This window comes from Xiphophorus couchianus, chromosome 5 (assembly GCF_001444195.1).
Source record: "Xiphophorus couchianus chromosome 5, X_couchianus-1.0, whole genome shotgun sequence".
Classification (NCBI taxonomy): Eukaryota; Metazoa; Chordata; class Actinopteri; order Cyprinodontiformes; family Poeciliidae; genus Xiphophorus; species Xiphophorus couchianus.
Window position 1 is genome coordinate 10,173,939 of NC_040232.1, and position 26,357 is coordinate 10,200,295.

General features: G+C 37.9%; 2 protein-coding genes across 4 annotated transcripts; both read right to left on the reverse strand.

The window, feature by feature from the left end:
* Positions 1-50: 50 nt before the first annotated feature.
* LOC114145233 (uncharacterized) lies at positions 51-4,859 on the reverse strand. Of its 2 annotated transcripts, none has more exons than XM_028018708.1 (7): positions 4,731-4,859; positions 3,206-3,301; positions 2,963-3,104; positions 2,752-2,860; positions 1,786-1,870; positions 1,270-1,461; positions 51-866 (listed from the first exon to the last, which is right to left on the reverse strand). In XM_028018708.1, the coding sequence occupies exons 1-7, from the start codon at positions 4,795-4,797 to the stop codon at positions 739-741; spliced, it is 819 nt and encodes a 272-aa protein (XP_027874509.1). In that variant the 5' UTR covers positions 4,798-4,859; the 3' UTR covers positions 51-738. The 2 variants fall into 2 exon arrangements, with proteins under 2 accessions (XP_027874509.1, XP_027874508.1); XM_028018707.1 differs by having other exon boundaries at positions 1,270-1,482.
* A 6,117-nt stretch (positions 4,860-10,976) lies between these two features.
* pik3r6a (phosphoinositide-3-kinase, regulatory subunit 6a) lies at positions 10,977-26,281 on the reverse strand. 2 transcript variants are annotated; one of them, XM_028018124.1, is made up of 6 exons: positions 25,962-26,274; positions 18,695-18,815; positions 16,062-16,135; positions 15,088-15,202; positions 14,445-14,515; positions 10,977-13,470 (listed from the first exon to the last, which is right to left on the reverse strand). In XM_028018124.1, the coding sequence occupies exons 1-6, from the start codon at positions 26,038-26,040 to the stop codon at positions 13,358-13,360; spliced, it is 573 nt and encodes a 190-aa protein (XP_027873925.1). In that variant the 5' UTR covers positions 26,041-26,274; the 3' UTR covers positions 10,977-13,357. The 2 variants fall into 2 exon arrangements, with proteins under 2 accessions (XP_027873925.1, XP_027873926.1); XM_028018125.1 differs by lacking the exon at positions 14,445-14,515 and having other exon boundaries at positions 25,962-26,281.
* Between the last annotated feature and the right edge of the window lie 76 nt (positions 26,282-26,357).

Here is a 26,357-nt window from a genome sequence, read left to right on the forward strand (position 1 = left end):
GTATGGGTGTAAAGAGTAACCAGCAGGAAACTAAGCTCACAACCCTGGGGGACAGCAAAGGAGATTTTACTGCAAATCTAAACTCTCTGACGTCCAACAGAGAATTTTCCTGTGTTGTTCTAGTGAATGGTGATGAGACAAAAGGGGAAAAGATTCTCTTCAAGTTGGTGGTAACACTTTTCTTTATCAGCATAACATTTGAAATAAACATTAGCAGCATGTTATCCAAAGCAGTGTAACTATGGCTGCCACTAAAACTAAAAAATAGGATATCTTATATACTTTCACCTTAACTCAGTAGCTACATGTCTGTCTACAAACCCATCATTAATGTTTTAATAAATAAAACTGTGTGTACTGAAACTCTGTACAGTTTTCTGTCTGTACTCCTTAGCACAGTGTGTTCAGGTTTACATCATATTTAAATTCTCTCACAGTTTGTCAGAAAAAGGCTGCGGCTCGGATGCATCTATCCATGCAAAGGGCTCCAGAAACGAATGATTTTATCAGTTGAGGAACTTCCTACAGTAATGTAGTTACTCTAAATAACTACTTCTGTTCAGAGAGGTCAAGGCAACAGAACAATCCTGACCTAATTTTTAATCTCGACTCACTGTTCCTCTCTTCGATCTTCTCACTTCTAGTTTTACCGTCATTCTTCCTCTTCACTGCAATTTGCGCCGCCTTCCATGTTCCCACCCTCCATCTACGAACACTGCAGGTGGTGGCTTCTCACTTTTAGCCTTTCAGCACTTTATCTTTCAGCAGGTCCAAAATGACCTGCCTCTCCTGGCTCTCCAGTTCAAACCTCCGCTCCCTCTCTTTCCTCTCCGCTTCCAGACGTTCTCTCTCCAGAGCAATCTTACCTGAAATGAAGAATGATAAACAATTGTTTAGTGACAAAGTACATCTATTTTAATTCCAGTAACAATGCATGAGGTGACGAGTGAACAGAGCCACTACTTGGCACATTGTATAAAATGTTGAATTTTAACACTGTGGTAAAATTGTCACATTCGTTTTTTGAGAAATGTATAAAGTTTGATTTGATGGTTTCAGCCTTAACTTAAATGTGTTTTTTAATTTTTTTTATTTAAGATTGTTTACAAATTGACTAATGTTTTAAACAAGAATTAAATTCTGTTTCAGGTCCACTAAGACCTTGGGTCAGCCCTGTGAGTGATTTCACTCAAACAGTACAGACAGATCTTTGAACCCCAATTTCTGTAAAAGCAAAGCTGGATTTAAAATCAGCAAAAGAAATCCCACTCCTCTGAATCTCCAGCTCTTCTCGACGTAGCGAAAGCTCCTCCTCTCGGAGCCGCTGCTCCGCCTCTGAGCGCTTCTCCAGAAAGCTCAGGATCTCTGAGTAGGTCTGGCAGCAACACTGGCAGGGCCGCTTGGCTGTGGGCGCCGCTGAAAGCTCTGCCATGTGTTCACGCTCTTCTTCTGCTTCTGTAACTGTGACAAAACTTTTAGAATCTGGAGGAAACAGAGCAGGCAGGGATTATTCCAAAATATCTAAGGAACACGAAGAAATATATACATAGGTGCTTCACCTGAAGAGAAGGCTTTGAATTTTTAAAAAGTCAACAAACACTTGATTTTGTGGGCCAAACAGCTAGCTCTACAAATGTTTATATCAGATTTGTTTTGTACAGAGACATATTGAATTTTTAACCCTTTGTGATATGTCTCTCCAACTTTTTTAAATGTACCAAATAAAGGCCTTTATTTTGACCACTGAAGTAAAATGTGCTGTAAAGCGCAGTGAATCTGTATTACCTAACGGGGGCAGCCGTGTGATGTTAGGTTTGTCTGGTTCTGTAAGAGTTAGTTCCTCTATTAGATGATTCCTTGGTTCTTCATCCTGAACATGACAGATAAAAAAAATGCTTTACAAACAAAAAACTTTTTTTTTTAAATGTAGGTTTTATTTTTAAAACATCAACTATAGTCCTTGTAGAGAAGTATGTCAGAAAAATTACACATCATTAAATTATGGAGTGAATCTGCTGCTCTTCCCTACAGGGATAGGCTAGCGATGGGTATCGAGGAATACTTTGCTGAACACTCAAGTGGTTTCCTTAAGTTCATTCCTGTGAATTAAATTCTAATTAATTCAAGTGAAGGAGACAGTGCTCCTCACTGCTTATGAGCTGGCTGCAATGTGTTCACAAACAACAAGGACAAATTTAGGCATTCAGTTGTTTAAGATATTGCCAGTTGTGACAGCGATAGCGTGAAACTAAAAAAATAGAACCCACTGCTTTAACAGTCCTAATTAATTTACAAATATATGAAATAATGTACTATTTCTATTTTTGCTCCAAGTAGATATTGACTTAAATAGGTCGATTTTAATAAATATTAATTTTGATACCTAACATGTGAATTAGCAATATGAAGCAGATTTGCACATAACTCCATCCACTGAATTGGTGCTATGTGTGATAAATGCACAAACCTGCGTTAGTCGGATACATATGCCAACTCAGCTACATTTAGATCAGAAGCAGTACAAGGTGATAATTTTAGTCAATTTAATTTTATTTATCCTTATTATTTAAGGATAAATACAAAGAGAAATCCTGAGCAGAGACATAAAGATTATTCCAACTCTACATGGAAAAATGCCAGCAGTTAGGAGCCTGGGCACCTCGAAACTTGAGACCTTTTTTTTTACTGCAAGGCAAAAGTGCAAATTGTTAAAAATGTCTTATTACTGAACATGGTTCCACTGATGCTCACCTGGTATTTTGCACCGTCACCACTGACCAGCAGCCCTTTCTCAGCCTCTAGCTCCAAAACCTCGTGGAGCAAATCTTCCTTTTGGGCATACAACTTCTTTGTTCCAAACCTGTGTCATTCAAGTAGTATAAGTTTGATAACATGTCAAGACACATGTTTGACATTCCCTTGCCAAACATTACACTTACTGTAAATATAAAAGTAAACCAACCTGCGCAAACTGGGAAAATCTTGTTTCTTGTAGTAGTCCAGCAGCAACATGGTCCTCTCCCGACATCTCCTGGCATCTACCTCAAAGCTCTCCTCCTGGAGGGCTGCGGTGATGATCTCCCCCACCCGGGCCCACATCCGCCCTGACAAAGTGAATGACAGCAGAAGATAGCTTACATATCAAATAAAGGCTTCGTGTTTGTGTTTGCAGTAGAATAGTGTCTTCAAAGAAACAAAAACCCACCTGGCTCTTTAGAACAGAACGGGTTCTGGGCGATAACCTCCCTCAGAAGGATGATGTCATGCCTCGCTGAGAAACGCACCTGACGCTTTCGGGGCGCTGTGAAAGGGTAGGAAATAGAAAACTCTTCAGTTAGAAGCAGACATTATTAGAAGAACACGTTGTAGTATAATGGGAAAATGTCTGAAAAACAGGAGTTTGTTTTGTGTCTTTGTGCACACTCTGAAAACATCATTCACACAAAACACAATGGCGGCAGATCACATTTTTTTCAGCATGAATAGCAAGGAGAGGATTAACTGGAGAAGCAGCCGAAATGTCCATGGTACTTCTGGAGGTTCTCCAGACGACCACAGTTCAGGTGGGAGAGTTAGAATGACAGCCATTATAGTCATCCTTTTAAAAACATACGAAGCCTGTCTGCAGTTCACCAGAATTCATGTAAAGAGCAAAGCTAATTTGTAGAAAGTCCTTTGGGGAGAGCATGCAAACACAAACTGCTATAATTGTTTGGGGAAGCTAACACCATACAATGAACACACCATGAAACATAATGCTGTTGTAGGGATGCTTTTCATCAGCAGGGACAGGAAAACAAGTGAGAGTAAATGGCAAGATGGTTGAAGCTAAATATAGAGCAATCCTAGAAGAAAATCTGTTAAAAGGTCTCATGTGACTTAAATGGCATAAAGGTCCAAACCTAAATCCAATTGAGAATCTCTGGTACTGCTTCAAAATTCAGGTTCCTATATACATCCTAGCCAGTCTAAAAAAAAAAAGCTTAAGCAAAAAAAAAAATTCAGTTGCTACAACTCTAGCAGACATATCCAAACAAATCTGAAATGAGTTTCTGCAAGGTTTTTACTCCAAAACGCTGGGTAAATAATGGACTTTTGGGATTTTTAATAGCAATTGTTAAATTATGTATTTGTTTCCTTCTACATAAGAGTTACACATTACATTGTCTTGGTTTATCATATAAAATAAATACATTTTTGTGATTGAGTTGTGAAGAAATGTATTATTGTTTTTAAAAAGAATAATGCTGATCTCACCCAATATTAACATTTTAAAAGTACTGCTTATAGTCACAGATAATGTATGATGATCATAAATAAATGGCCTATAAAAATACAACTCTACTAGAGTTTTGGTGCTTTAGCAAAAACAGAAACCACATTTCCTGGTTTTAAACTTAATGTAAGTTAAAGAAGAATCCAATCAGAAAAGCTTTATTTGATCCCTTTCTACTAACTTAGCACCACATAAGTGATTTAAAAAAAGAGAAAACAGATCATGTTTGATAATAGCAGCTTTGCATTCTGTGTATAAGCCACTTGCAGATACTGCAGTGTAAGCACTCAGCGTGAACAACAGCCAGTCCGCCACAGCGGCTGCAGCAGCACTTTCACTGCGTCAGAGGAGGTGGAGCATCTGTGCACAAGTGCACCGAGACGACTGCGGTGCTGGACATGTTGGTATTAGACCTCCCGAGACGCGCCAGGCGTGGAACTCTGAAAAATCTCACCGTTGTTGATCGGGACTTCCACCACCACCCGGTCCATGTTTGTGTTCGGCGCATCCGGGAACCGCATGACGCCGACAGTACACGTCCACTCACCAGTACAGGTTTCACTCTGACGTGTGAGCCAACTTGGCGGAGGAGCAATGCTGTTTTCTTGAACTTGTAATGATTTTATATGACCACAAGATGGAGTCAGAAAGCTGTCAATGCCTATGAAGACGGCGGGCTCAAGCAACAAGTAATATCTTGTGTTGCCCAGTGTTTAACGTACATCCACAACCTGACAACAAGTATGAGGACACACAAGCCCCAGAATATTGTCATAAAAATAGTCTGTTACATTTTAATTGGATTATATTAAGCCCTGGTTACAGGGATAACAAGTCCAGGGTGTTAAACTTTGAAATATCTCTACTTCGACACACCTGAGTCAAATAAACAAGTCATTAGAAGAACTCTGGAGAACTAAACTACATACTGAGGAGGCAATTCAATTATTTTCAGGTGTGATGGACCGGGAACACATATAAAAGTGTCAGCATAGCTGTCATGTCCGATACATTTTTCTCTGGGCGACCTCCTCCAGTTTCTTCTGGGGGATCCCAAGACGTTTCCAGGCCAGAAGAGAAGTTATTGTGCTTTTTCTAAATTTTCTTCCCGGGCTGCTCTTGACCAGATGTCTGACCATCTGAACTGACTTCTTTCAACCTGAAAAGGCAGTTGCTCTACTTGCACTGGTTTCAAGAGTCACCAGATCTCAGTCCAATAGAGCTCAATTGAAATTTGCTCAAAGGGGAAATTCACTTTAAAAATGTCAGAAAGCAAATCTGCAAAACAGTGTCATGCTGTTACTAGGGGTGCACCGATTTGTCGGCCAGCAGATTTATCTGTGCCAATTTCCTTACATTTGGGAGATCAGTGATCGGACAATTTTTACATATGAAGTCGATCTTATCCACCAATCTTATCTAGCTTGGCAAAGGTCTAAGAATCAACCACTGTCCTTTTTTGCTCTCTGGTGAGAAAGGTTGGACTGACAGACCGGCCCACCAAGTTATATCTGCACGGTTACAATTAACAATAGTTACCCCACTGTTGCCAACTCAACAACTTTCTTGTTATACTGAGCAACATTTCAGACAAAAGAAAATTGGTATCAGCAGGTTAAGCTTTTTAAAAGATCGGTAATCGGCGATCGGTCGGAAAACTGCAATCGGTGCACCTCTAGCTGTCACGTTAATATGGACCACAATTTCCGAGAAATAGTTTTGATATTTTTGCTAAATGTTTCAATAGAACTTAAAATAATACCTGTAACCCAGTTTTTCTCTAGTCTCCTGATAAAGTGGCCAATGAGTGTAAAATGCCTTTAATTCAACTAGCACAATTCAAGAGAGCCAACAATTTGCATATTACCTGTGACTACAGAACATAGGTTCTTTGTAAATGTCGGGTGAATAGTGAAGTCTGTGACTAACATTGTATCTGGAGCCAAAAATTGGCCCTCTGTTCAACAAGCTTCTTGAAAATCTGATCTTGTAACAGGCACTCTTCCTCAACATACGAGTGAATCTGCAAGATTGCTAAGAAAAGACAAGAATGAAAATGTTGCAATGGCCAAAAGTCCAAATGTTGACCTGGGATGGTAGATCATTGGGAAAGCTTTGATTAATGTGAATACCACATGAATTCTGTAGAACTACACTTTAAAAAAAGAGCCAGTCAAAAGTACTGTACATTACAATTAAGGACCAACATAATCATAATAAAATGAAGAGAACTAAATGCAGTTCTACCAATTTCAAAATTATGACATATTTCATTTGACTTTGTTTTTGTTTTTATTACAAGGTGCACTCTCCATAATGTAATTTAAAAAATTTAAATAGAGTCCTGCTTTATTATAATTACGCAGTTAAGGGGAATAAATGTGTGAAGCATGAGTCAGAGCAGTGTACGCCCTCTGTCAGTGATGGTAAAGGTTTCCTCCATTTAGAAGAGAAATGACAGCCACCATAACAGTAAACCAGCAGGAAACAATGCATCACTCTGACACTGATCAGCTGAAGGTGGTCAGACAAAAGAAATGAGTGCGATAAGAGCTATCTGCCTCTGCTGCATACAATATGTGTTGTGTAAGTACAACTCATCACCATGGTAATGCACATGAAAGAATAGGAAGCAGGCAGGCAGGCTCCAGCTGCCTGCAACCCAGCAGCTGCCAAACTCTCTGCTCAGATGTCAGCGGACTGTTAATTAGTCAGGACACACAGTCCTCGTCCTGCTGGGATCAAAGACTGTTTCCTGTAGGTGCTTCAGAGTAGAGCAACCAGTAAATGGACAACATGAAGATATTTTTCTCCTGACTGCCGTTGACCATGCCATTACCTTGTAACCTTAAACAAGTTTGTCTTCTTTGTTTTAAAGGTGCCTAATATACCAATATAGGTACCTGTCTCTTTTAGTATCTAGATCATATGTGTGAAACTCGAGGTCCAGGGGCCAAATCGGGCCCATCATAGCTTTTTATGTTAGACTCCAGAGGGATGCATAAATAGGACCTTTAAGATCACCGTTTTGTGTTCAAGTATTATTTTATCAAATCAAAGCAATTTTGTAACGGTATACTGCCAAACTACATCAATCGGAAATTCACTCAAAATCAACAAACTCTCAGATTTTTTCACCAGTTTATCGCAAAAACTGGTGAAATGGTTGATAACATTGGGTTTAAGTGATGCTAACTCAAGGGCGCAAATCCCATCTCATTACTATTTCCCTGTTTATTATCTCATAAACAGGGACATTTTTAAAGAGCAATTTTGCGGGGGTCGGTAAAGTTACCGTCAAATGTAACGTAAAATGTGGTTTAAAATTTTTTTTATTGTCTTCAACCACCAAAAATGACTAGTAAAAGTGTTTTTCTCAGTAAACAACCTGTTGAGACCCATAGAAGTCAAACTAAGATTCAAATGTTTAGATATGAGTTTGGTTCAGCGACACAGATCTAATCTCTACTACACCTTTACAAAAATTTAAGGCTCTGGCTAAAAAGTTTTAATAAGTAACTCCACTTAATAAATTTCCTCATAAATATTGATTTATTTCAGTGGTTCTCAATACAAGTCATGTGTAATTTAAATTATAACTTAAGTTGCTCTAAACTATTATTTTATTTTTTTATTTTTGGGGGGTCAGGGGGTTTCATGTCCTTGGATGGCTGAGAAACTATAAATATGTAGAAATGGAATATTTGGGAAGTATCACTTAAACGTAAGGGTCAGCACCAGAGTTTTCTAGAAAAATATTCAGATTTTATTTTGTGGTTTTAAAGGCTCTACGTTGAAGATGATAAGAAATAAAGGCATACTTCATTTTGTTTTACTGTCAGCTGCTGTACATCCTCTGCTCTCGGCTCCCATACAGAGCTGTCGGCTAGCGCTAACGCTCAGCCGCTTCATCCAGTTTCAAACTCTTCTTATTAAAGTCAGAGTTAAAGAGCTAAATATAATTGAAATACTTTCAGCTTGGCATTGGAGCTATTGATAACATTGTTTTATTCTTAGCAAATAATAGGATCATTTTGATCAGTTCCTATAGTGATGAATCATATGCTGCCAGGCAGTGTTCTGCATGACAAGCTGAAAGCAGGAGCTTTAGCATCCGGATGTGATGGGGCTCGTGATTCGTGTGATGGATCCCTGCTCAGAACCTGCAAACAATATCTTTTTGCGTACTCAATGTTTACTCCGCTGTCACAAACAGACTCCTGTTTGAAAGCAATGGAAATATGATCAGGACCACCATTAGAAATAAATTCTTATGCTGAAAACATGAAGGACTCAATGTAAGCTGAAAATTCAATCATCTGCCTTGTAACCAAGGAAGGACTGCAGATCGTGGCTTCTCCGATTAAGCTCTTAGTTATTCAACGTGTTTGGTATCCATGACAGCAAGTGCGTGTTGGGGCCTTCATATTTAGTTTTACTTGTCTGCATCCTTGTAACTTCACACACACACTATGTGAATAAATGTCAGCTACACACGGTTCGTTCTGTCATGCTGTGCGTGCTCAAAGCAGAGCCAATGTGCAGACAGACATTCAAGTCATCCACTTTAAAGTTTTTAACGAAAAAGAAACAAACAGATCTTGAACGTGACAAACAGGAGGTAGAGCATAGACAAAATAATAGGCAATAGGACAGAGAAATCCAGCAAAGGGCAATAAAAAAATCTTAATTACTGTAATGTGACAATAGAACCAGATGAGCTAATCATAGGAAATGTGGTTCACCTGGGGCAAGAGGAAAGCAGGAAACTGGGGAAGGAGATAATTTAACAGAGCTAGAAACTAAAACGGAAAGAGGCAGACGATGATCTAAGAAAAATAAATAGATGCACAACATAAGCATAAGCTAAGAAATTAATGAAATAATTATGTGGAAATACCCTAGCAACAATAATCACCATTTAGAAATAAAAAGAACATGGCAAGACCTATGATACATAAATAACTCAAAAGAAAATAATGATACATGAAAAAATTAAAACTCAAAAGAAGGATCTTGTTATTAAATGAAGTAAACAAGACAGTCAACCATTAAAATTTTGATTATGAAACTTCAGAAATGTTTGATAATACTTGGAATATAAACCATAACATGTGATATTTTATCTTCTCATCAGGTCATGAATTCATGGTCGTCTCCAGTGTCTTAACTCGACATAATATAAATCTGGATGAAAGCAAAGACCTGGGGTTTTTCCAAGCCTAATGCTAGAGATTCAGAGTGAAAAGCACTCAGAAAAATCTGAACAGTTAGATTTTTGGTTATTAGATATTTTCTTTACCACTTTCTTTTGTAAAATGAATGTGTTTTCTATGCAATGATGCAAACCTGCTCATTGAATAATTTTGAATTTTTAGGACCTGGTGATCTTTCTGTCTGTGGCTCTGATCTCCTCCATGTCTGCCTCGAGTTCTGGGGACGTTTCTCCTCAGACCCACCATTGAACATTCAAGCTCTCTCACACACACGCACACAAATGTTGTGGTTCTCTATCTTTACAGGGGTTTTCTATTGTTTCCATTTATTTCTATAGCCTTAAACCTTACCAAAACTCAATAATTGTGTTCGCTGCATCTGGACCTAGTTGTGTTCCCCAATAGACTTGTCAGTCTTAAGAGGGCTAGTAAATATGCCAGAAATGGTCCTAAATATGATAAACAAGTACACACACAATTTCCTAAACAAACAAATGTAGGTGTGTATTCATAAACTAAAAGATGTGAGGAAGGTACACAGGACTGTGGAATCTGACTGACAGTCTTGACCTTTTCAACCACGAATTGTCCTTGTGGGAGTTCAGAGTGATTCCACCAAAGATGACTCAAACGGAGGATGACGCTCCCCTCAAACACACACACACCCACACACACCCCTTATCAATCTCTGTGTCCACTCCCATCCTTTCTCTCTTTTCATCTAGTCTACTTTACTTTCAGTCAGTTTAGCCTCTCTTCTTATTACAGCTGCGCTTCCCTGTTATACAAAAACAGATTTCGGCTTTTAGAATTTCTGTCCACATTTTTATTTCATCCTTTTTTTTCTTTTACTGCTGTGATGTTTTAAAAGCTCAGAAATGCTCTGCAGTTTGTTTATTGGTTACATGAAAACGAATGAACGAATGAATGAAGGGAAATGCTGTTAATATGACAACATATTTGTACTATTCTGGCAAATGGAAACATCACACATTTCTATGTGAAGTGTCATTGAACACTGATGCTGTACAGGCTGCTAGTGAGACTCTTTCTTGACAAGAGACCATGTTTGCTTTAATTTCTTTTAAAGAAAATCCTCAGTCAGGGATTCAGGATCAACTGTACTCTCAGCAGCAGCTCTGTGACTGTCTTAATTATAGTACACAGATGCAACTGATGAAATATATCCAAAACCCATGAGTAAAGGAGGTTAATTTGCATTGTAAGAAAGTTTTCTACATTTACAAGTCATTATTTAAATAGGAACAACGATAAAATCACAACTGACATAAAAACAGTCCATATGTATTTATGTTACTTGAACGTGATGAATTGTGCTGATTTTTAGCTCATCTAAAGACACTATGTTAGAAATTGAGAGGTTTTCTCAGCTTATTACTCTCCTTTTTTGTGCTTGACAGGCTATAGTCAAAACGAATCTTGATTTTGAGATTTTATGTGATAGATCAACACAAACACTGAGATTTATGCAAATGCTTTTTATGAATCTTTAAAATGTCTTCAACAGAAAAACAATATCTAAGACCGTAGTTTATATAACTTGTCCGACTTCCAGCACTATACCAAACATTATGCGAGGGACCACGAAGTTACTCCACAATATTAAAATGCCAAAATGTCAGCTGCATCTTTGTGATTTGTGCTTTTTCTGCCTGATTTTCTTTGCAATCCTTCGTTTCACTGAACTGTCCAACAGTTTTTTTCCTTTTCCTTTAACTTCAAAGTTACTGAATGGATTAAACAGTTTCCATGGCAACTTGTATTCTGGGCAGTGAAAAACAAACACAATAAATTAGAGCATATGTCCCTGCAGCCCATGTACTGCTGCATATGTAGATCACTGTAGCATTTATAGAAAGAAACATGGTAATGACATGAAAAACATTGTCATTGGTTGGAAAAATCAAACAACATGCACAGCTCTGATAAGAAGTTAATAAATACTTATCATGGGCATAAACGTTAAACCAATTTTGGGGTTTTAATTTTTCCTAAATCAACAAACAACCTCAATGATTAAAAAAGGGAGTTTGAATTTAGCTTTTTTTCATTGCAGACTTTCCATAATTTAAGTTATTTGTACAAGATCAAATATACACAAGGTGTACTTTATCTTTCAGTAAAATACACCTTGATCACTGAATTAATGAAGACAATAAACAGTATTTGGCATAAACTTTGTCAGAGTTGGAAGCATTTATATAAACTGGTTGGTTTCCTGGCACAGTTATGGTTTTCGTGTAGGAAAACTCTTAGTATCCACGTTTCAATGCCGATTTATGGTGGTTATCTGGGTCATTCATGATGGCAATTTTAGTCAAGCTTGTTGCAGCTTGAGCTTCCGACCTTATCACCAATCTTTCAGTCCATAATGATGGAAAACTTGTGGTCAGTGACACATATGCTCCAGAAAGTGTTAGTTCATCTCTGGATGAAATCTTGGTGGCTTCTGGATTTTTCCTTAATACCTTGGCCCAAGGGTGACCCATTGGATCAGATGGTTGAAATTTAGACATAACTGAATATGAAACACAGGAAACTCTAGGCTAACAATAAGCCTAGGGAATGGCTACAAATGTATGGGTTTAAATCTAGGCCCATGCCAAGAAACAAACCGGTTTAAATGAAGTCTACCAATTGGGATAAGAAAAGTGGTCAAATATCCAGATCAAATATTGGTGGATATTACTTAAAAGCCAGGCCTGTGTCTGAAAGTAAACCCATGTTTATCCATTTCTGATTAGAAAAGAAGTCAAACAACCAGAAGCATGGATACAAAATGTGCATAATATTTGATCATGTGTGACTATGGAATAATAAATTCCAATTTGGTTTATCAAATTCATCATAATTGTTTAATCTATCATCAGCACAAGCTAAAAAGCAGTTAAAATGAATCTGTAAAAGACCAGATTTTGAATGACATCGGTATCCATGATGAGTGTGCCTAAACTTCCCACGGAAACTTCCTGGCTTTGAACTAAAGAGCTGTGCAGTTGGCAAGCAGATAAAAAGTATATTTGTGCTTTATATAAAATACTTTTATGTGTAATGTGTGAGCACTGAAGCGTGAGGTGATAAAGTTATGCTGAGTCTGGAGATAATGCAGCATATCAGTTGCGTGTTGAACCATGACAAATGATACAAACCTGAGAGCAGCTCAGCACAGGGAGGCGTGTCTGTATTAAAAAAGGGAGTTTGAATTTAGCTCCCTTTTATACAGCACTGGTAGATATCTAATTACAACTTCATATGCAGACATTCAAAAGCAAATTAAAAAAAGTTGGAACTTCTGAGCCGATTTAAGTTTTGGAGGAAAAAGTGGAACATAAATGCTCGGTTTCCTCTTTTATAAAGCAACGCTTTTTTAAAGGTCAGACCCACGTTTGTCTGTCGCCAAACTACACACAGCTTTGTGCTGACAGACCTCCCGGTCAGTTTCATCGCCATTATCTCCCTAACACTAATTATAAAGTTCTCTTTGAAAAGGAGATGACAATTATCGGAGATGCATGAAAACTTTGAATATACAACTTGTGGCTGAGTCATGATGGTTGAATCCAATTAGTGTGCACACCAACAACTGCTGCCGGCTTGGCTGCTCTGAGCCTTTAGAGTTGGGTATAAAAGAAAGTATTTACAGTAGGTTACACTGGGATGAGAAGCACAGACATAGAGCAGAGGCAAAAAATGAATATTCTGATCATTTTTGCAACGAAATAGTTTCCACAGATGTGCACATCTCCGTCAATGTCTCTTTGCGTCTCACACCTAATTGGTGAACTTGGTTATACATCTCCCTTGGAATGATGTTGGTGTGCGAGTCTTTCGCTTTGGCTATTGTCTACATGATGGAGCACGTAAAGCCACAACACTCCTTCAGCAGGGTGAGGCCTGTCTTGGTGAAAGGGGAGGAAGTCTGCTGAGCTCTGGCTGGTACCCTTCTTGATGATGCACCTAAAATTCAACACAAGTCGAATAAAACAAGTCACCACTCTGGATGTAACCAGGTCTCATGATATAAATACACCATAATAATATGATTGGAATGATTGGTCCTGCAGAGTGCGATCTGTTCACTGCCTGCATGTGGTGTTGTTTGGTGAGGTAAGCTGCTATCAGCCCCAGATATGAAGGTGAAAGAGACAAAGACATTATAAAAAATGGATGCAATTGCCCCTTCAAAGTTTTTAAATGTTTCTTGTCACCCCTGGCAGGAGCAGATGATTTCAAGCAGATATTTGTCCTTCGCAACACTGTGGAGGAAATTTGAGCTGCTCATCTTTTCAAGATTGCTTTGATTTCGCGTTACTAAAAGGTTTTCATTTTCCTTCTTTTCATTAAGGAGTGAAAGTGCTGGTGTGGTTTGGATACCTCTTCTACTTCACATTCCAAGTCTGCCTGACCTTACATCCATGAATTGATACCAAGACATTCTCGTTCAGGATTTTCTCCTTCAGGGCAAAATTCATGGTTCAATCAAGTAGCATTATGCTGCTGGGACCATGTTTGACTGCAGGCATGATGTTCTTTTTCTAAAATGACGTGTAAGTTTTGTTTCTGCTTTGCCAATCCACAGAATATTTTTTCCAAAAGTCATTCAGGGTTTTGTTTTTTCTTATTGTTTAGCAAATGTGAAACTGTTTTTTTGTTTCCTTCTGATCAACTGTGGCTCTATGAGAGAAGAACATGTCTTCCAATCAAAATGTTATAATTTGAGTTTACTTCCTGCTGCATATCTATATTCCTCAGGGCAAGGAAACCATAAGTCCAGTCTCTTTCTCACTGTTGAATCATAAACACTAATTTTAACCGAGACTAGTGAGTCCCGCCAGACCTTAGACATGCTGGGTGTCTCCAATTCTTGATGTATTTAGATGTCACATATATAATTTAATAATATAATTTCTCATTTTTGCCTGCTTAAATACCTGATTTCTTCAAGTTTCTTGGCAATCTGGATTTCAAAAACTCTGCCATTTCTTTATCTTCTTCTTTTTCCCTGAAAACAAAATTGGGGTCACATGTCTGTTATTTTTTTCCTGGGTTGAATGTTTTTAAAACAAACAACATTGTTGGCCCTCAAAAATGTTAAATGCATAATTCTGAATTGTCCATTTTCACCAGTTCTCACAAAATTGTAGTAATGGCTGCTTCTCCTTTAAGCCCATGTTGATAGAGGCATCTGGAAATCCTTTCCATAAATGAGACAAAGCTGTTGAGGTCCAAAACTCTCTTCCTAATATGTTGACTAATTTCTTTAAATTTGATTGATGTATATTTGTTGCCTTAAATATACATGTATATACAGGTGTTCTTACCTTAATGTTGTTAAATAGGCCTATCGGAAGTGTGCATATTTACAAAATCATCATCTTTCCATGTCTTACAATTTTGCTCCAGGTGAATGAAAATGTGTTTTTGAAGCTTTTTCCCTTTCGACGCCTCTATGTTGTATGTTTCTTTGCATCTTATCTTTAGCTTGATCTATTTGTTGCCTTTTATCTATCACTTTCCAATATATCAGACAACAACATGATGCATTAAAAGGTTACTATGGAGCATGACACACACCTGAGGCGTTCAAACTCAACATCATCCACTAAGAAATCTCTGGTCTCCACCAGTTTGTGAATCTGCTGCAGCAGCTCGTCCTCCTTCTGTCGGTCTTCGTTGGACTTGTCCTTATCTAGAATAGAAACACAATTTGATAATATTGGTGTGAATTTGATTTACTGTGAGTTTCTGTTCGAGTAAAACTGAAATGGATTTTTGATTTTCTTTGAAAAACACCTTGAGTTGGAGTGATGGTACAGACTGCGCTGCAAACCCTGAGAAATGTGAGTTGGGGGACAAAAGGGTGTTATTTCACTGAGAAACTTGCTTTGGGGGGAGGGTGGCGCAAATGAGGGTGTCATTTCATGACTATTTTTTTCTTACTAATAATCAGAAAGTTGTGTGCGATACAGTTTCTTTCATTCTGGCCATTACGTTTCTCTGTAGTGTTAGTCTCTTTGTTAGAGTTGACCATGTTCTGAGCCCTTAGCAGCCTCTAATAGGTTTTCTTCCAGGAATGCTCCTGTATTTAGCTCAATTCCCCACAGCATGACACTGCCACCACCATGTATTATTATTATTCAGTTCTTTATCATTAAATAATTCTTTACAATTCTTCTCTACTTTGTGTTGGTCCGTCCTAAGAAAAAACACAAGTATTTCAGGTGCAGTACCTTAAGCAAATATGAAAGGTGGGTAGTTGGGCTTTAGAGTACAAAGGGCCCAACTGTCTTGGGGTACGTTATAAAAAACTTTCCCCTTTTGCTTATAATTAGCAGTTGAATGAGCCTTCTTTTAGGTCATTTTTGAATCAAAGAAAACTCCTCTGCTCATTTCTAAAACACTGTTTGACCAACAGATTTGGTGTTACATTTAGGTTTACGTATTAATTCAACAAAAACATATCAAAATTTGAAGATTTAATTAATGAGACTACACATAAACATATATTTTTCCTTTTTTGACCATCATATTGTGTGAAGGTCTCCTACCTGGTATAGACACCAATTTGTGAAGCTCCTTCTTCAGTCGAGTAATCTCTTTACACAGCTGAATGTCATCCATCCTGCTCAGACATGATAGCACGGGAGAAGTACACACACAGTGCAAATCTACAAGTTAGTGCTGCACACTGTACACACGGCATCACATTTTTAATCACGTTGACTTCCAAGTTTCTACGCAGGCAGCGTATCAACACTGGCAATCACTTCATCCAGGGTTGGTAATTAGCTTCCAGCTTTTTTGCTTTTATAGATTCTCATGCATTTCACAACCTTCATGCAAAGTAGGGAGGAGATTATCAAGGAGTCTCTGTCTTACTGACAGCAGTGTGAAAATGTCAGACAGCCGTGTCAAAATGGCAGCAATAAATAGGTATGATTGGCACTGAAAACCAGGTCTTTGAATCTGCTGGAGCCTTTGGAAATGTCTAATTTATCGATGGATGCAGAGCAGCCTTTACTCATTCAGGTGACGTGTGTTGAAAGCTGGACGGGAAATCTGTCGGAGCTGAAAAGAAACCTCTAAAAGAAGTTCTTGAGAATTTTTTTGTTTTATTTTAAAAGAGATTTATCTGCCCAACTTAGCAGATAAACAGGGAGAAATTCCTAAAAGGAATGAGAGCTGGGTAGAAATGCAGGCTGAAGGCTGTCGCACCACTTCTACCTGGATCATTTCTACTTCTTCATGCTCCGTCTTTCATGGAATTGGTGGATGATTAGTGACACTGAGGTGAGGTGGGAGACCCTGCATACGCTCACACACTATCACACACATTTATCTCTGTCATCTGAGCCAGATCCGCTGCTCGGATCTCCAGATTCTCCAGATCTTTAGGGAGAAAAGGCAGCACGGTCAAGGAAACATGGAGTTTATCCACATGCTGAGGTTTGGTCACACTTCCCTTCCTGCCCCCACTTTTCTTCACGTTCCCTCTCTACTCTGAATGTTGCTGCTGTCTATCTACATCAGGAGAGTATGAATAAATATCCATGCATTAGCCTGCACAGTGGAAGGAAAGGTGGAGCCGTTGAAATTTGAAAAGAGGGCTGTCTGAGTGAAAATGAAAGCAAAGAAGACAGTAGTAACAGTGACATAATAGAGTGCTGGCTGCAATATTGACCAGCTTTAAGCACAATATGTTCAGGGAGGCATATGTTTAAGCATGTAAGTTGCTTCAAGTTAGAGTAACTGTCTAAATGAGAAGAGTGATTAATAAAATAGTGACAATTTTAACACCTGTAATCCTTGTAACCCCATTTTATACATGTATGACTTTACTTTTAAATGCGACTGTAACTTTAACAGAAAATGCTTTATATGTTCATTTCTTGGTACGTGTTTCACACAGGAAGATAACGATGAAGCACCATCTCCTACCTACGTTTCCTACGTAAATAATTATAGGTATCTGCGTAATTAACAATAAATCTTAACTACTGTTGAACTACTGTCATAAAATAGCTTATGAAGGTAGAGGTCCACTTTGGTCTGAACGATTTTATTTTAGCTTTTAGATTCACCCTCTAAGAACATCTAGTCTGGATTTATGCTAAATTAAATGCATAATAAATGATTGAAAGTCTTCTTTTAAAGGGTTTCTCTGAGTTTCAGAAGAGCCAATTTAGGACATTTAAATGTCTTTTAGGGTAATTATGATTTAAATTCTTGACCTATATATAAATCCTGGAAAAATAACCTAAGTTAACTTACATATATGTACAAATGCAACCTCTGTTCAACAAACAAATATAAACCAATTTGAGGACAAAATCATTTGAGGGGGAGACTTCACACAGGGTTGTTTGCTGCTCTGCACCGTTGGCCTTGTAGTTTTGTTACCGTTAGTAACATTCTCAAATGAATATTTTATTTTTCAAAAATAAAAAGAAATGAGAAATGAAAGGAAATGTAATCAGAGACCAAGAGTTAAAAAAATGGATGCATTTCTGACTTTTTAATATCTAAACATGATATTAAATCTAAGCCTTTTTAGGACATTGCAAAAAACCCTATTTAAGTACATTATTCCATAACACTCGTGACCATCAATTCAGCAGATTCCTAAACTTGTTCCTCCTGTCCAGGGTTGCAGAAGGAGGAATAGCACAGATTGGAGCACCAGGATTGGGCTCAGTGGATTTGGAAGTGAAAGTTAAGCATTATCAGACATCAGGGAGCTGAATGTGAATGCTCAAAGTGATGGAGAGTTGCAGTTCACTAACAACACCTGCTTTTATTTCTGGTAGCTTTACAGAGTGACTTTCCTCAGAAGCAGATAATTAAAAGACTCTCTCTGTCTTTCGTCCCTCATGCTGACCTCCCTTTGAGATCTGTTGTTGTTCTCAGCAGAATCAATCTCAGAGAAAGCACCACAATGTTTCACAGCACTGAAGATGTTTTTATGCACTTAACCAATTATTCTGAGTATTTTTTAGCGACTGGGTAGATTACACTGAAAAAAATCAGATGAGGTAAAAAGAGTAGAAATTACCTTAAAAAAAGATGCAACAAATGGGATAGAATGCGTAAATAATGTTGTGCAAGAATAAAAGGGGAAAAAAATCACTTTAATTTCTTTCCATTAAAAAATGTTAATAGCTAGCTGCAGGGATCCACTCACATGTATCTGAGCTCTGACTCCCTCCTGACCAAGATGTCCCTGATCCTCTCAATCTTGAAGAGCTCCCCCTCAATGTCATCCACAGTAATGGTGGAGTCCGCCATGGACACCACATCGTCCTCTGAAAGAGAGGAAGAAAAAGTCTTATTGCTGGAAAAAAAACTTACATAATGTCTTATGGAGTATTAGTGTTGCTGTTTTTATCAGGGGAGCTTAAAATTGTTTCAATTACCGCTCACAGACAGGGTGGGTAATGCAGTTTTCAAAAATAATCAACTCTGGCACTGCATAACAATAACGCAGTATGAATGTGCATGTTAAACAGCTGCAGCAGGTGGAGTTGGGAAATTGCTCCACGCTGTAGAGCAGAGCAGAGCAGAGAGTCACAGTCAAATCCCAGTTTGTCACTGGCACGGCTCACGTCGCTGTCACTCACTTGCACACGCCAACACACAGAACATACACACACACACACAACCGCACACAAAAATTGTTTAATTGCAAAAAGCCAAGGCAATAAAGCTGCACACTGAGTCTGCACAGACGTTCTGCTTCAAAGGTTCTCTGTTAATACTAATAATAATTTGTACGGACGCCCATTTTTACACTGAATGCTCTTCAGTATCAATACATACTGACTGAAATGAATGGTTATTATAAGGAGGAAGCAAATCTTGGGTAGTGGAGATCAAATCAAAGTTTGATGAACATCCTTATCATGAAGGAATAATGTTTTCTTCTAGTGTAAAAGGGCAAACCATGCTCTGCTGCAGCCTGCACCAATCACAGATTGAACCATTTATGATGAAAAAAATATTAAAATGGATGCCAATCAAAACACACTGCATTCTGTACTTTAAATTGTTCACAATTAGTGAAGGATCATGCTCATAAGTATCAACTCAATGAGCGACTGTATTGAATAAAGAGTCGACTGCCATGTTGTGAGATCAGGTTCCCACTTCTTCTCCCTTTCGCTGCTCAGCTCTCACTCTCACTGGCTACTTCCTGCTCAGAACTTTGCTTTGATTGACAGAATGGTGGCCTGTCTTTTTAAAAACAGGACAAATACAAAGAAAAAAAAAAGAGGAGGAACTGCATCAGCTCAACCATCAGCCATTCTATTTCTTTGAATGCCAACCTGCACTGAGGAAATAGATGGTAACTGAGTTTGATTATTGCTCTGTTTGGTAGATTTGCTAGCAGGGCTCTGCTCATTTGGTTTTTTTGTTAAATAAAAATTAAAAGTTTAATTAAAATATTACACAAAAGTAACAAGGCTTGCTTTCATAACAGAACAAATACATAAAAATGAAAGGAAAGAATAAGACTTCTCATAAAAATACTATGCAAAAGAATTTATTAACATAGAAAACATTCAAGTTAAGGTAAAATATGAGGCTATAGATTAACAACCATTTGGGAGCCGAGTCAAAGGAGCCAAACTTCCCCTCCCTCAGCTTCTGAACAACATTTTTTAAGAAAGATTTTGCCACAGTTACTCCTGTTACATTTGCTCTAATGGTTATGTTACTAAAATCAAATTTTAAAAAAAGCGTTGGTTTCAAAAACTGTGCCTCACTTTTACTACAGTAACCATTGCTATTTACTTCATAATCATTATCAGTAGCTGATTATGTGTATTTATTAATGTTTATATTTTATTATCTCCTCTTAGATTTTATACATTTTTAAGCACCTTTTGATAAAGAAATTCATACTAGATGCTTACAGGCTCGTGCCAAAAGCCCAGACTGAGCAATTTCAGGAAATCCTGTCTTCCTGTGTGTGAATTGATTCATTGAGCAGCTTCGGCTAGCAGGCGGCAGAGAAGGACGCAAACAAATAACACCAATATCACCTCACTTTCTGACTCTCTCGAGCCCTTAATACCTTTTTATTTACACAACTCACTATTCAGCATAACTCTAGTATGTCATCTCTATTCAAGTCACACCGAGCCTTGATCGAGGTACAACTGAGGTTTAAAGTGCAGCAAAGGTACTGCTTTATAGTAAAGAGGCAGAATAGGAGTGTGCAATACTCAGTGAAATTAGATCTATGTGACTCAAGGCTGCCAACAAAAGCTCTGAAGAATGCATTAACCGTACTTCATGATAAGCATTAGAGTGAACTAGCAAATATTTGCCTAAATGGAGTCTTCATATTTGTAATTTACAGCTGCACTCCATGAGACATAAATGTTGGGCTGTAAGAATGAAAAACAGTCGAACAAACAGATTGTAGGCCACTCTGAAAAACCTGGTTAATGCCAAGTTGTTGTAAAGATTCCCCTCCACCATCTTAGATTAGAAACACACAACTTAAATGTTATTGAGCTGACGATCAAATGGTCTTTACCAGACTGACAGCGGGTATTTATTAAGGACAAAATACGTGGCCCAGTCAAAGTACAGAAGAGAAGATTACTTGAATTTGGATTTTCTCTGATACTAGCCAACATACCTGAACCTGAACTATTTACATAAAAAAAATAAAAACAATGAGCAGAAATATCTGTTTCTATACGTGCAAAGCCTGTAATTGGAGCTGCTATGAAAGATGGTTGACAATTGACAAAGGGTCTAGAGATACAAATACACCCTTTCCCGATTATTTGAAAAATATTTTGTTATCATTTCACAAATAACTGGATGTGGATGTTTTCATGAAAAAGAAGACTTTTTTTGATTTGATTCGGACTGATATAGCTAAGCTGAATTAAGATACAATATTGGATAAGCAGCTTTAGTGAATTTTAGAATATCTTTTATTGAAGTGACACAATTATATTGTTAGTGTGTCAATAAATAAAATAAGATTCTGTGTGTAGAAAAGGCGATGAATGAAATTTACACACATGGACCATCTGAGAGAGAAAATAATCTGATCTCTTGCTCCTTAAAAACATAATTTTCCATTGTAGAGATGACAAACGTGGTAGTTTATTACAAAGACTACATAAGCATATGCAGCAGAAAGCCTGGTGTCACACACATTATACTTACTGGTGTATACTACTGGAGACAGCGTGCTGCAGAGGCTCTGGAGACCAGGTAATACTGTCACTGAGCAGTTATGAGTCATCACCAGACCTTTCTGAAATACTTGCTGCTTCATCCAGGCTTACGCTTAAGCTCATTCACTCTTCCTTTACCATTTTCTTTTTCTTTTCCTCCATAAAGTCAACCCATAGCTCCATTCTCAATCCAAACTCCTGCAAATATCAATAACTCTAGTGAAACCAAATGAAATCATTTTTAAAACTCTATAGCTCTCTTTTACATGGCTGTACTTTGATTTCTGTGATCAATGATCTTGAGATGAAAATACTGGATTGGGAAAGTAAAAAAAATAAAAGGAAAATAGGCATATGATCAATGCAAAAATATATAAAAAAGAGGATAGAGTGATAGCTTCCACTGACAGAGTCACAGCATCATCAGGAGACACTGAACTGATCAACAATGTTAAACTGCAATAGAAAACTTTGTTTTTTACATTTATGAATATGATTTAGTTACAACTTGTTGTCAGGAAGAATTTTATGCTTTTCTTCAAAAACAACACAACATAAAACATTTAGAACTCATAGGACTAATATGAGATATAGGAACAAATAAAAACTTGCAAATGGAAATATATTAAATATAGTCTGCATTGTTTTATAGGGCTGGACAAAAGTAATTAGACCCCTTGAAGTCTATTATATTTTGTTTCATTAAATAACAAATACCAGAGTATTTGGGGGACATTTTGTCACAAACCAACACAAAGTAATGAATATTTGTGTATAAGAAAAATTTTCAGAGAAGTTTTGTTGCATTTTATTTTGAAATGTTTGACCAAGCTATTGTTTTAGTTTCAGTTTCCTGATCTTCAGACAAAAAAGACAACTTCTAATTTTTTTAAAATAAATTTTACTTGGTGCTGGGAACTAAAGCAATAGCAATATCAATAGATCAGGGGTGCCCAAAGCTTTTGAGACTTTTTGGTCCAAAATTGCAACATTTATTAAATTTTCAGAGGTGTGGTTCACTTTCACACTGCACTGTGTCAAACTAAGAGCAGATGAGTAATTAAAGTGTAGAAATATTGCTTGCAAAATATTGTAAATATATAATATATATGTGAATATATTGCTTATAAATATTTAAAACATGACGTGTGCTCAAAGTTAGACGCTACAGTTAGCCTACCACAGAATTGTGTTTAAAAATAATAGCGGATAAATGGCTTAAGACCATTTATACCACAGCAGGTATGGAAAACCACAAAAGGAAAAATTAAATCATATACAAATCTATTAATCTATTCATGTTAAATAAATAAAAAATATTACTTTTTATTTAAGTATTTATGTCAGCTTGAGTCATGCAGAACTGATATGATCGTTTCCATAGCAACAATCAGAAGTCCAGTGAGCACACCGATGAGGTCATAGATGACGTCATGTACGTCACAGTAGATCAAAGAAGTTCTAAAGTTTGAATGCTTGAATCTCAAAGCATCAGTCAGGATCCAGACACTTCGTGGAGATTGAGATTTGTACAGAGCAATAATGTTTAGTGTTTCAAACGCGTTCGTTCCCTTGATTATCCCTCTTGGCTGGAGCCTGGGATATGCTGTCACCATGGGGTTGAAGAAAGTGTTCCCTGGAACGTTTCAACTTTCAGGGAAGAATTCTTACTATCAGGATGATGAAGAAGATTTATTTTGGAAACGTCTACCATCCAATAACACAGAACAAACCAACCCGGCTGGCGAGGTTTGTTTGGAAAAGGCTGTGGAACAGCAGACTGTGACCCCAGTAGGATTATACAAGACAGTACAGAGGACGGCGGTACTGGACAAACCGACCCGGCTGGGGAGGTTTGTCCCCAACCGGTTTGTCAGATGTTAGTTCTGAACAACCAGCCAATGTCTGTGGGATCACAGACATTGATGTGACTGAGACTGTATGACAGTACAGAGGAGAATCTTACTGTCTTCAAACAAACTGATCTGGCTGGGGAAGTTTGTTCAAAGACGATGGTATACGATGAGTGCGAGTACAGTCGCAGAAAAATCTGACCCGGCTGGGGAAGATTTGTCTGCGGCTGACCTCGCAGCCAAAGCTGTGGCTGAAGTGACAGCACAAGCTTTGGTTTCGTTGGTTCCATCTCTTTCCTTTCCAGACAAGAGTTCTCTGAAGATCTGATTTAATTTTATGGGACAAAAGAGTAAAAAGATTTGACAGGTTTCCTGTTTGCAGGTTTCTCTCCGGGTGCTCCGGCTTCCTGCCACAGTCTGAATCAGTTGAGCTATCCAGTGTGGGTCCTTAGGCAAGACCCTTCGTGCTACTGCCTACGTCATACCATGAGAAACAATGAAATGCACGCTATGCCGGATCAGACGCTGCCCGGCCAAACAAGGTCTGTATCAGGTGCTGAGGAACCAGAACACCTTGATGAAAAATGGATCTACTGGAACAAGACGGAAATGGGCGAGAGGTGAAAACATGGATCTGTTGGAATGCTACTACTCAAGTAACCCTAGTCAGAGGGGCTAAATGGAAAGAATATGGGAGGAATGGTTATTTTGACATCCCCAGTCAACACTAACTGCCAAAAAACTAGTAGCTCAGTGTTCCAACATCCACAAATGGCATCGGCTTGAGATTGATGAGGTACAACACAAATGCTACGGCAAGGGCTGCAGAGATATACTTACAGTCAAAACTGTTTATAATTATGTTTTCTTCATTTTATGATAAATCAACTAATTATTGAATTCAATGAGAAAGTGTGTCCAAACTTTTGGTCTGTACTGTATATATATATATATACATATATATATATATATATAGAGAGAGAGCGAGAGAGAGAGAGAGAGAAAGTGAGAGAGTGAGATAGAGATAGAAAGAGAGAAAGAGAGAGAGAGAAAATGATAGAGAGAGAGAGAGAGAAAGAGATAGAGAGAGAGAGAGAGAAAAAGAGATAGAGAGATAGAACGCTGGAGGGCGAGAAGACTATTCTTTTACATGATTAGATTGAAAATAAATCACATACAGTAGATATAGCTATCAATAGATAGCTATATATATCGATAGATAGATCTATGTGATTTATTTTCAATCTTTTCATGTAAAAGAATAGTCTTCTTGCCCTCCAGCATTGTCCGCATGCCCTAAATTTCCTTATGTAAACAATAACATGCAGGGGGTCAGGGCCATGCAGAGACCTTTGGAGGGGTAGGGGCTCAAAGTTAAAAAGGGCACATTGAACAACAACTTAAAACACCGTACAACAGCATAGCAACAACCCATATTAATCAAGAATCAAATTTTATCGTACTATGTCATTGCCATCATGCGAGGACAATGCAAACCAAATGTAGTATATTTTCCCCAACAGGTATGATGTTGCCATTTCTGCTGCCGACAGTTCTGGAGGTCTGAGTTGATCTGAGACTGTAGTTGTTATACAGACCATCGGAGAGAAGGTCGCTGGTTATGAAGTTATGAAATAAGCAAATTTGCTGCCATTTTATTAAACCCACCGGTCACAATAGTGACCAAGAAATTTATTTCACTTTCAAGTACTCCAAAAAGATTACTGATTACATTTTCAGTTAATGTTCAGCAAATATTGAAAGTTTAGAGTGTTTGGATAATACTTATGCAGTATCACATGTTTAGAGTAAATTATCACATGAATAGAGCTGTTTACATCTTGGTTGCACCTTGGCGAGAGGAAGACTGCCACAAACCTCCCAACAGCCAGACTAGTTTATTTTGCTAAATTATTATATTTAGCTAAATATTACTGCTGAGGGGCACAAGCAGGCCTTCTGACATACATATAAAAATAAAATTAAAAATTGAAAAAAAAAATTTTTGAAAAAAAAAAAAACAAAAATCAAAAAAGGCACTAGGGGCATCAAGGATAAAAGGGGCCCCCATCATCCCCCTCCCCCCTCTCTGCACCTGCCTGAATTGTACTATGAATTCAAAAAGACGTCTCTCCGCAAAAAGAGTAAAAAAACTACTCAACCTTCCCAAACAAACTAGAAAATGATAAAACAATAATGCTATATACAATTACACTGAAGTCAACATTCATTTTAGACAGAACATTGAAAACACTGTTCAGTATTTGCTAAATTTCATTCTACAGTAATGCTTTGGGAGTCAACAGTGCTAGTCAACCTACATCATATATGTACACAAAGGTCAGATTCAGCCTAATCAATAGAGACAGAAGGATAAGTTTAAAAAAAAAATGACCTGTTTTTTTGGTGTCTCCGCTCCATGTGGTGTGCTCCAGTGAACCATACTGGTGAGAGGATCCTTGCTTCTTTTCCATCGGTGCTGCAGCTGCTCTCCGGTAGTAGAGGCAGGGCAGCAGCAGAGAACTACAGGGGAGGGTCTTGCAGGCGGATTGTTGATGTATTTGTGAGTCATCAGCAGTCAGTCACTAACGCACGGAGGCAAAGGCGGCAAGATGTTCCAGAGGTTCCCTCCAGCTCTGGCAGGAGAATGCTAATGTGTCAACGTGTACCAAACAAACAGCGCCATCTGGTGACCTCTGGACATAATTACAGCAGCCAACTTTTTCCCAATAAATAAACACATAAAAAAGTAACTTTTCTTTTCTTAGAAAACAAAATCATTTATTTAGAC

Excerpts from the sequence above, each read along its gene's own strand:
- LOC114145233 (XM_028018707.1), bottom strand. The coding sequence starts at position 4,797 with ATGCGGTTCCCGGATGCGCCGAACACAAACATGGACCGGGTGGTGGTG. Across the intron at positions 1,871-2,751 it reads GTGACGGTGCAAAATACCAG|GATGAAGAACCAAGGAATCA; the intron begins GTGAGCATCAGT and ends TGTCATGTTCAG. Across the intron at positions 1,483-1,785 it reads CACACGGCTGCCCCCGTTAG|ATTCTAAAAGTTTTGTCACA; the intron begins GTAATACAGATT and ends TGTTTCCTCCAG.
- pik3r6a (XM_028018124.1), bottom strand. The coding sequence starts at position 26,040 with ATGGAAAAGAAGCAAGGATCCTCTCACCAGTATGGTTCACTGGAGCAC. Across the intron at positions 18,816-25,961 it reads CGGAGACACCAAAAAAACAG|AGGACGATGTGGTGTCCATG; the intron begins GTCATTTTTTTT and ends CCTCTCTTTCAG. Across the intron at positions 14,516-15,087 it reads GTTGAGTTTGAACGCCTCAG|GGAAAAAGAAGAAGATAAAG; the intron begins GTGTGTGTCATG and ends TTTTGTTTTCAG.